At 38.9% G+C, this 12,041-nt stretch overlaps 1 protein-coding gene across 1 annotated transcript in view; it reads left to right on the plus strand.

The window, feature by feature from the left end:
* Window positions 1–12,041, plus strand: part of LOC139712366 (zinc metalloproteinase nas-14-like) — a 134,146-nt gene that overhangs the window by 74,171 nt on the left and 47,934 nt on the right. Inside the window, exon 2 of the mRNA XM_071624197.1 lies at window positions 10,520–10,544. Coding sequence (XP_071480298.1) covers window positions 10,520–10,544 — 25 coding nt within the window. The remainder of the gene's footprint in view (window positions 1–10,519; window positions 10,545–12,041) is intronic.

Below are 12,041 nucleotides of genomic sequence, written 5' to 3' on the forward strand. Positions count from 1 at the left end.
TATTGTTTATTCTTGTCAAGTGATAATGAATATTGGTGAAAAGACAGAAAATACAGATTATAATCAGGTTTTCAGATAAATTTGTACTTTTTTAAAAATTCCCATCCCAGCAAACCCTCCTCTATTCCTCTCTTTTCTCCCCTACCAATCTACGCAAAGTGAACAAGAGCTACAATGTATACTGTTGTGCTGATTGGTAAATGTTTTATGACGTGGACAAGATTATCAAGCTAGAAAGAAAATTCAAAGTTGACGGTACGAATTTCTATCCATGATATAAAATGCTGACTTCTTAGCATAGAAATAATAGTACATTTTCAAGGATGAGTTTAGACACTATAGCAAAGTTCATTGAGAAATGTAACATGCCACTGAGTATTACTTTAACAAGGTCCCAGTGTTTTGCTTTTGTTTGGATGATGTATTGAATTGAATTGATGCTACTCTGTGTTAGTAATTCTAGTTTTCGTGAATGTGAACTTGAGTATGTACATGTATGCTGAAAAATAACATAATGGAGGTTACCTAAGGTGAGATATGTTAACATGATTTGCATACCAATAAAACCGTTCATAGAACATACATTATGGGTATGTTTTTTAACTCCTAATGATAATCTGGAAGAAAAGGATATATCACGTGGGCGAAGCATAGAGTTATTGGAAATGAAACATTACTTGAATTTTAAATGATGTGGCAGAAAATCTGGGTGAAAAAATAAACCACCACCAACAACAACCTAACACAGGAACTTTTCCGTGTTCACCATAAATTTGAGCCATCGTGAAATCAAAACAGATTATGCCAAAGCGATACGTACGTGACATGCAGCAATAACAGTATAAACATCAGTGAAATTCTGGGGACAATCGCACAATCCGTTGAAATGTTAAAATTTTTAAAATATCTGCGCAGTCACTGCTGGATGAGAAGACTACTACAGTACTACAGTGAATGATGTCACATGCTTAGAACAATATATGAGGAAAATACAATGAGAATTTCACAAAATTTCATTTTTTGACCAAAAAAAAAAGTGTACACTTCCTCGACTTGTCACTGACGTATGTTAAGGATAATAATTATTATTCTCCCTGTCTTCTGAAAGAGGCAAGTCCAGTGTTCTTTTTTATATGCGAGAAAAGTGAAAATGATAATACGTGATATGTCAAATTTTCTTTATATTTTCCCTATACATGTGCATTATATCGTTCTGCACCTGTGACATCACAAGCTGTAGTAGTCTTCTCATCCAGCGATAGCTGCACTGAACTACTCAAAAATTCATAACTTTGAACGTATTGTCCAATTTTCCTCAAACTTTCACTGATGTATTCTATCAATATTGCTGCATTCTCTCCATTCACATGTATATGAAGGTGAACTTGTCTTTTAAGCTTACCTTGACAACAACAACAAAAAAAAAGGACTCTGTGACTGCACCGTCTACCCGTCCCTGACTTGCAGCACATGCACCTGATTTTTCGGGCTTTTTCGCGGGTTGCCCGACGGGCTTACCGGCTCTGCGTGCGATCACGTCTGTCTACGACTAATGACGGCACACGTGTGGAGGTCGTAGGTCAGTGTGTGCAGAGCCATGTGGTCATGGCAAAATATTGAGCGCGTTCCAGAGTTTCACCCACGTCTACATAATTTCACGCAAATTGAAAAGAAAAAAGTCACAGTTGATTCCCCAACGTACAATAAACAAAACAGGTCCACGAAAAACAAAAACAAAAGCAAAAAAAAAAAAAAAAAAAAAAAAAACCGCTACACGAAGGCTATAATGTGCCAAGGGATAAAATTGTATTGAAAAAAAATATATATATATATGAAAGAATGCAGATATATGACTTTTCAACTCACTTGATCTGCAGTTGTACTGTTTGCTATATTAAACGCACATTAAGGAATGATAATGTGCATAAATCCCGGTAAACTTTTTAGTAACGACAACTTCAGTGAAACCCATGAAAATACCTGAATATAAAAACGACCCAAGTCCAAATTTGGCTATCGCGTTTGAAAGCCATTTACGTAGTCATGCAAATACAGATAATCATTCAAGTGACTGTTTTATATTCAAATTTGAATTAATAACACCCCAATAACCGAAAACACTTAAGGGAGTAGGGATTTTTTTTTATTAATTTCCATTTTTCCTAAATTTTCTCTAATGGACTTGGGTCGTTCTTATATTCATATACTCAAATGTATACTTGTATCAATAACCATATTGGCCAAGAGCGAGGGATGAACAAGGGCTGTGTTGTTGGAAGCCCTTTGAGTTGTCTAAAATCCGTGGAATTTGATATCGTACTCCGTTTGTTTTGCAGTATTCCCATTTATTTTGTGTAGCCCCAAGGAATTTGGGGAATATAATGTATATATTCTGTCCCGTAAATCCCCACTTCTTCTTCTTCTTCTTCTTCTTCTTCTTCTTCTTTTTCTCCTTCTCCTCCTCCTCCTTCTTCTTCCTCTTCTTCTTATTTTGCTTTTTCTTCTTTTTCTTCTTCTTCTTCTTCTTCTTCTTCTTCTTCTCCTCCTTCTCCTCCTCCTTCTTCTCCTTCTTCTACTTCTTCTACTTCTTCTTCTATGTTTTCTCAATTTTGATTGCGGAATGCCAGCCCCTTGGCACTGTAGTGGGAGAAAATATCACGGTTTGACGAAAGGAACAAACAAGTATAATGCCTCCTGCAGTTCTCTTCGCGAACTGAATGCATATTTCTTGGCTGTAAATGGTGGAAGCAGCACGTACGCCCATGGTGCTTTCCAAAACAGTACTCATCGAATAGGAAACATTCACTCTCATACATCACTCGTCGTGTGAGCAGATAGGTGCAAAGAAACAACAACAACCCAACAACAATAAAAACAAAAAATCTTTATCATTGGTATTGTCGTGGAGAGTGCAAGGCCTATCATCATCATTATTATTATTAGAATTGATGTCGATATTGTCGTTATTATTGATGTAATTAATGTAATCAGAAATGCATTTATCTTATTGTCGTCACAGTATTACTGTAGTAATTTACTGCTTGGTGATGCAGGTAGGACCCTGGACAATTTTTCTCTAACGCAAGGGCATTGTCAGCTAATGACATGCCGTTATGAAATTTCAAGTTAATGATAATTATGCATTATGCCCTCTAAAATTAAGTTTAGAAGTGACATCATTCCTTAGTTAGTTTTCTTTGATCTCTCTTTTTTTCCCCCTGTCTTTCTATTTAAAGGAAAGATTAATGGTAATCCTGATGCAGAATGGCTGCATGAATATGGGTAGGGAAATCATACAGTGATATTCATGCCATATGCTTCATGCCGATGAGAAGCCTCTACATGTATCTTTCCTTCCCAGATTAACAATTATGCTTATGAACAAAGAAATGGGCTGACGAAGTAACATAGTTGCTGGCACGTTGTTCTACATCGCCTGACATTACTGGACTACAGTGAAAGCAGTCAACTGTACTTGTGTGTCGAAGCTGTCAAAATGAATTAGCGTCATGATGTTTCGATTCGTTACGCGGAGTGTGCAACTTTCCCGCGCCTGTTCGCAGCGTATCTGCTTCACAACATTGACCGTGAAGATTATGAAGTCAAAACCGCGCACATGCAAGCTCATTTTGCGAACAATCACGGAGCGTTTTCCCAGTTGTTGCTCGTGTATCTGTTGCTCCCTGCCTTTTGTTCCCTGTCGATCCTTGAGCGACAGAGGAGAAATGAAAAGATAGAGAGAGGGAAAAAATGAAGAGAAAGAGGGAGAGACGGATGCCTTCCAGGAGTCCAAAGAATCACAACCTCTGATTCACCTCCGATTCGACACACATAATGTACCCCGTGTTGTTCTTACAATTAGTTTTAAAGATTCACTGTGTTCTGCTAATGGAAAATTGTAAAACAAAAACAAAAACAAACAAACGAAACAGAGAGAGAGAGAGAGAGAGAGAGAGTGCGACGCAGAAGGGAAATAGATGGATAGACGGACACCTACAGACAGACAGAAGAATTTAGACAGACGGTTCATCCAGAATGGGTGATGAATGAATATTGGAAATGACCTCATAATCTTTGATCTTCATATTATACAACCCTGTGTGTCGAACACATTCCAACCCATGTTGCTAATACTATCAAACCACTGATATTTGCAGGAGGGGGTGGGATTCATTGTCACCAGAGTATAACACATGAAAAATGTAAGGCTTAGAATTGTCATTTTTAATCAGCTTTTGGCCTATTATGCTTTCGTTATCATGGAATGAACAAAGCGAGTTTTACTGTATGAAAATTTTCTTTTGGTAGGGATTTTATAAACCATGTCTTCCCAACATAGCAAGACGCCGCTCTGCACGCTACTAGACAATAATTGCGTCAGACAATTATGGTACAATTGCAGTTGCCTACATTGTCACTGATTGTATCTCATCAAAATTTTCCGTTTGTGTCACTTTTATTCCGAATCACTACGGCTGCACTACAATAGGGTAATAGATTGTGATTTTAAATCTTAAAGTATTGTTCACCATTTGCTGATAAAATAAAAACCCAGCTGTAGTGCTTCAAAATAGTTCTAAAATGTGAGTTAGGGACAGAAACAACCAGTGTATAAAAGTTATCGATGGTAAGTATTGTTAAATGTACGAAATGTGAACGATAGTAATGGTTTAGTGAGAAAAAATAGTAATAATTATGTCCTCATATTTTAGGCTTTATTGCAAATTTTTTATATAGTTGGATGTTTTGTGATACAACTGACCTACACATAGGCCCTATGCATCAAATGTGATAACTCGAACATTTTTAGAATCACTGCTCCCAATGGTAATGGGACTCTTGAGGGCTTTTTACACTTGTGTTTCTTAACCCCGGACTTTCTCTGACCCAGGACTATCGTTAGTCCCGTACCAATTTTTTCAGCTTTTTACACTCGCCAATTAGTCCCGTACTATCTCTTGTCCGGGGCTAAGGAGAAAACTGACCTTTTTACACTCGTATTTCTTAGCCCCGGACTTTCCAAACCACATGAATATTCATAATTACGCTGTGTACTGTACACGTACACGCACGCACCGGCAGCACTTGATTGCCTCGTTTCTGATTGGTCAGTGAGGGTCGGACTTCGTCTCCGTCGCTTAGCCCAGGATTATTTTTTCGTTCTGTTTACACTCACTTGCTTGGCACCGCAATTGCGGTGCTAACCCCTGCTATTTTGCAGGGCCAGATAGTACCGTACTATCGGTGGGGCTAGCCCACTTTGGCAAAAACGAGTGTAAACAGAAAGTGGGCTAAGGATAGTCCCGTACCAACGGTGGGGCTAAGGCCCCCCCCCCCCCCCCCCCCCCCTTAGCCCCACCGATAGTCCGGGGCTAAGCAAAAATTTACAAGTGTAAAAAGCCCTTTGGATTAGAATCATGCCATGTGGGGACTTCTTGGTCCATGCATGGAGGTGACACGAAGCACTTCCCTGCTCCATGCTTTTTCACCAGGCAATGCTGGGTTGATAAGTAACAGGGCTGATACCAACCTAACGAGGAGGCGAAGGCGACACGAAGGAGGAGATGGGGGAGGGGGAGGAGGAGAAGAAAAATTGTAGAAGTAAAAGTAGTGGAAGAAGGCGATGAAGGTGATCGTGTTTTTTAATTATAATCATTCTTACCATAATCACTGCGACAAGTAATTATTACATGGCTTGTATTAGTAGTGGTCAACAGGCACAATTATGATATTCAAGGCACAGGAGAGAGCAGATATCAAAGAGTCAATACTCATCCCCCTTCCGCCCCTCCCTTTTTCTCCAGCTCTTGGTTATAAATGTGTGATTAGTGCTACTATATGCGTACAGGTATGCCTCTACCCTCTTACATCTATGGCCCCTTATATACCGTCTGGCATGACGTGCTATCAACGTGCATGCAGTGATAAGTATGTGTACATTGCGTCGAGAAAATAAGTGATAAGGAATACCATCCCGCGGCCTTGAAGCCAGACTATACCCATGATGTCACAACGCCATGTGCTGTCATTATGCGACATTCCCCTATCATTATTAAAGGCGCTTTCCCTAATCGGGTAAGCCTCCGAAATCTAATCAGGTCGTTACCCCTTTCGACTTTTCGTGGGTTTCGACTTGGCAGTCGATACGTGTATTTCTAACTCGCCGCCTTCGTAATTGACGCAGACATGTTCGCCAATCAGCTGCCAATAGTGCATTGTATTTTTCGTGACCTTTGTAGGCGTTTTCTCGGGAAAAATGTTTCTATTTCAGATAATTTTATGTATTTTTTTAATTCAAGTGACACAAGTATGGGATTGCATTATTCTCATTACGTGTTTGAATTATTGGACTCTTTTCTCTTCCATACATAAGTTTTCTTAAGTCATTCGTTTCCTCTAAAGAAAGTGTCATTTATATGAATATAATGATTTGTGTATTATTTTATCGCCATACAGCTTTTCTTATAATTTGTATGTAGAAGTTTTATATCTCAATGTATTTGTATAGGGCCTACATATTTTCGACTTATAAATGAACTTTTACGTCACTACTCCCATTGTCATATCGATTTCTTGAACTATTATCTTAAGGTGTTCGGGTGTTCTTTGGTGAGTTTGAGGTCTTTAGACGTTAGACTTTGTAGAATGTGATGCACAATTTCAGAACAAAATATAAGATTAATCCGTTCTCCGTTGGAAGACATTATGCCACTTTCTTTTGTTTGAGTTGTTAAATTATTAGGATTTGTTTTCAGCTGACACTTGTATTATCTTTGTCGTTGTTTCAATGACAATCAAATGAATAGACATATAATGAATGATAACCAGATGAATAGATAGATAGATAGATAGATTGATATATACTAGTAGATAGACAGATAGATACTAGATAGATCTATAAGATAGATAGATATAGATATAGATAGATAGATAGATAGATAGATAGATAGATAGATAGATAAATAGATAGATAGATATTGGAAATATGTAGCTTTGCGAGCGAAACCAGAGTTACTAATAGGGTAGAAAAGTCAACAAAAGAAGGGCGACGAGAGATTTTTTTTCTTTATACTAGTCTTCCCTTATTCATTTGATATGAATAGATTTAAGATCCATTCGCGAACAGAAGCATCTACTTATTCAATCTCGTACAGTGACATACTCACTGCCTGGATGGAATTCATTTTCACTCATTCGGTTGTACATACTGGTAATTTAATTATATTTTGTGTGTGTGTGTGTGTGTAATAAGTTCTCACATATCTTTTCATTTAGTAATCCGTTCCTTAATTCATAAAATTCTTGAATTATTGCGCAGAATGAAATGGGTGAGAGACACGGTGTGTCCTTCGAAAGTAGTCTCGAGAGTAGCAATGTAAAACAGTATAGTACATATAATTTTATTATTTTATTAAGTGATATTTGTAGATAAACTGCTCACGAATCGCAGCTGTTCAATATCTGTCAAATTAGATAATTTTAGAAAGTGCCATGTATTATTATCTGTTATTGAGGAGTTTTTGCTCGTTAAAATAGTAAACCCTCCTCCCCCCCAAAAAAAACAACAACAACAAGAAAACAAAACAAAACAAACAGGAGACACAAAGAATAGCATTCTTTCATTCCCCAAATTATAGTATCGAATGCTGATGACACGAGTTACTTCATTATCTCGGTGTTAGATTTTTATTTCAAACTGGATGGAATATTGCTAGATTTATCTGTATTCTTGCAGGCATATTCGTATTTTCTAAACTTGTTCTTGTGTTGTTGTTGTTGTTTTTTCCTTTTTGCTTAACGTGCCTATAGTTACCCGTCAGCATTTACCATCTAGAGCCATTTATTTCTCGCCGGAGCAGCTGGCCGAACGCAGTCGCCTCTGATCGCAGTTGTCATCACCGGCGACAAGCGGCCGTAAACTAGAATATTGCGCCACAGTCACGACAGTCATTGCCGGGTCACGCTATTGAAATGGCCGCAGTCCGCTCGCATTCACGAAATGCCAAGATCGTACGCTGACCTCACGAAAGCAATCCCTGCAAACTTAATCAAATGCGCAATTACATGGTCAAAGTGTGATCTGCGGTGGATTTAAAGTACATCAATGGTTTTTGAGTGTCCATGCTCTTATTGGGAATAATAACACAGTCACCTCATAAAATCGAGCACACTGGACGTGAGAAGTTTCCCTGCCATCGGACAATTCTTACGAAACTTATGGAACTTGAGGATTTCTGACGTTAGTGATCTTGATGACTACACGCATGCAAATTAGTTGAGATAGGGTGTCTGTGGCTTTCATAACTCATATTATCTCTCACATTATTATCAACTTAATTCATTTTTTTTTTTAATGTAGGCCCTCTTAAAAAAAGATTCTCTTATGAATATAGGTACTATTATATTTATGAACAGCGATATGGATATGAAGCGATAACGTCATCGTCCTTATTCGCATAGATGGTTGTGGCAATCATTGTTCCGTAAAAATCTTCAACTTTCGACTATTGTAACTTTCTTATTATTAATTGTTCACAAGGAAAACGAGATGAAAACAGAAAAGAAAAGAAGGGAGCAGAGTTGAAAGGAACAATGGAGACGGGTTGCTACACACCAATCCCTGACATGAGCTGATGTGATACATGTACCGAATTTGTGAGACAATGAGCTCAAACACACACTCGCGCACACTTACACACACACACACACACACACACACACACACACACACACACACACACACACACACACACACACACACACACACACACGTACAAACACATGCACACATTGTCACAGATGTACAGAGAGGATAGAAAAGACATGGGAGACCACCCAGAATCGTGCGTTCGATTCTAGTCCCAAGAAGGCGTACGATCCTATCATGGTGTCCTTTCCAATCTAACCAAGATATCACACGCACGCAGTATCATGCAATTCAACCAACGTCCTGTTTACATTTCGGGATCATCGTGACAAATAGAGGAAACTTTGATAATCGCAATCTCAGCAGTTCAAGAGTGTGTGTGACTGAATATCTCTCTTTCTGTCTCGCTGTACTGTTTAACTCATGTTCTCTTATATTTCTCTATCATTGACACCCTTGACACCACCCTCCTCAAACCTTTCTTTCTATGTAATCTTGCTTTCAAATGTTGGGTGTTGTTTTGTCTTTTCCCTCATTTACTGCTGCTTTCTCTGATCGTCATGCAATTTTTCCCCGCAGAAATGAAATGAAAGACGGAAATCGCATCCAGGTTCTCCAAATCTTTGCAATAATCATTATTTATATGAATGTATTATAATTCTTTCATTATATGATATATTCATATCATCAACAAAGAAACATACATGCTACGCCCAAAAGATGTGCAATGAATGACCAACGCTAGATAACACATACAATGTATTTTAAACCCTGTTCCATCTTTAAACTCATTGCTTAACATGCTGGATGGTTTTGCGAATCCTTAATGTTAGCTTCTCTTCTTTTCTTTCTGAATAATTAAAGTCATAGATAATGCTTCGTGCAACCATACAGTGTATCCGTTTTCTCTCACGTTTCCCACGTGTTACATAGGCCTGTACATACGTGCTATATAAACCCTTCTCCAGTGACACTACTTTTTTTTTGGGGGGGGGGAGGGGGGAGGGGGAGGGGAGTTTTTAAGATGATCTTATCTGGCTCGTTGCAGTGGGTGTCCTGACGTTTTATAAGGAGTTTTCTCCAGTGCGCTAGTTTTGACGGGTGTGGTCAAAGGAGAACCTTTGCTTGTTCCTCCAACCGATTCCGAGGCACACACCGAAAGGGAGAGATCAGGAGAGAGGACTTTAGGAAGGAACAAGACGACCAGATGGTGATAACGATTTTTTTTCCATATTTTTGACAGAAGTGAGAAGGTGAAGAGAGAAGGGATTGCTAAGTTTAGACCCAAGTTTGACTGACGAGGCCGCCAGAGAAACGCGCGTGATAGAAATGCAAGGTCCCTCGCATTGCTTCGATCGGCATCTGCTTGTAGTAGAGTTAGCCAGTATCATCCTGTTTCATCCGTAGTTTGTTCTTTCGACTTATCTCAGTGGTGACAACCATTCGAGGGTTGAATGTGATGGTTGCGTAATTCAAGTGTCTCAGAAGCGTGTTTGTTTGTTTGTTCGTTTTTTTTTTCTCTCTCTCTTCTCAGGGCATGCAACATTTCTTGCGCGTTAATTGATAGAAAAATAATAATATTATGTAAATTATTATGATAAACATACAAACACAAACACACACACACACTGCACACACACGACACACACACAGTTTTAGCAGGGTACCATTAAAATAGAATTGATCATTTGACTGTATTTCTTGTAAAAGTGCATAGAATTATTGTACATCGCTGCCAAAATTAAGCCCAAATGACGAGGTAAATATTGTGTTACACTCTGAATTCAGGAAAGCTGCTGTAAAAAGAGTAGAAATTTTGCGGCAGGAAAGATTAATTCTCTGTTTACTTTGTTCCCTCTTATCTTTCTGCAGGACACGACCGACGACACTCCGGAAGGTGAGTTTAAATAACATTTTCAATAGCACACAACACTCAGACAAAAAGACCTCAATTGCGAATAGAGAGAGATTGGATTTGTTAAATGAGCGGTTTCGGAGTAACCAATCAGAGTACTCAAAACAACTGTACATGGGTGACGATTTTGCATGAGTATGGTGTGTGGAACACCTTGATATAGCAATTTCTAGATAAATAGTGCATGTCATTTGATGCACCAATTACAGTTGTTGTACATGCTCGTCCTCCAATCCGTTTTTTCTTCTTCTGATTTTTAAGCCTTTACATTTGATGTGACCACAAACTGCTCCCAAAGTGACAATGAAAATTATTTCGTTAGTCCACTGCAGATTTGTCATTTGAATACTTCAAGAAAATTCCAGTTTAAAATAGATGTAAGCCGAATATCGCATTATGATTGACTTTGCCAAAGATGGTTGCCCACATCTAAAATCTGGGTGTTTACATAATGGTCTCCATGAAACATCTTATGATATTGCTAAACCATTTTTTCTCTCTCTTCTTTCTTTCTTTCTTTCTTCTTCTTCTCCTTCTAATAGTCAGCTGATACTACTACTGCTACTACGACTGCTACTGCTTCTACGACTATACTTCTAACACTACTAATACTACTTAGACTACAACTTTTTCTTCTTCTTAATGTTTTGTGTCTGTTCGCTGTCTTCACGTGTGTTGAAGTGTTCGGAAATGCGTCCTTTGGAAGACATCGCTAAATTAGATTTTACTGAAACTCGTGTTCATTGGTCATTTGGTTACCTCAAGCAGGAGAGATACCAACACACATCGCACCAATCTGCAAGTCAGGGCATCGGAAACTCTTTTACCATACGTTGTAACTCCCTTGAGCATGGTGCAACGTAAAACGACGTCGCAGAAAGAGAATGTAGGCAAAATACTTCTCATTTCCCATGCATGATACGCGTGAGAGCTGTTTAAGGATTTGTCGATATTGTGATCACTTACATTTGTCGCAAGAACGTAGGTTACCTACTCCCAATTGCTCACATTTCGTTGGTTCTGCCGAGATAATGCCAGCAATAACTGAAGTTGTATTCGTTAGAAAGTGATTTATTATAACAGTTATCAAGTTTAGAATTTCTTTTCAAACACTGAAAACATAAACTCGGGTCGGTCTTGCAGCGCTAAATCCCTAGTAACATCAATGATGGTGGTACTAAATAATTGAAACAACTGTGTAGATGAATGTTAGACACCCTGTACTAGCACCGCAATTTTTCAATAATGTATGACGTGGGGGGGGGGGGGAGGAGCCAGGAGTGCAGAGGACGTTCAAGTGCTTCTCCACGGTAAGAGGAGAAGGGAAATTACACCCGCTCTCAAGTGAACATGCCCTAAAGGGTGGATTTTCCAACCTCATCTCATCTACACCCCCCCCCCCCCCCCACCCCAGCGCCTCTTGGAAGGGTCACTTGTTATTGGTAGGAAGTTAGCCGATTTGTCAAGAACCCCTGGTCA

This window comes from Diadema antillarum, unplaced genomic scaffold, assembly GCF_040938485.1.
Source record: "Diadema antillarum isolate AM-2024a unplaced genomic scaffold, OU_Dant_1.0 seq00001795_RagTag, whole genome shotgun sequence".
Taxonomy (NCBI): Eukaryota; Metazoa; Echinodermata; class Echinoidea; order Diadematoida; family Diadematidae; genus Diadema; species Diadema antillarum.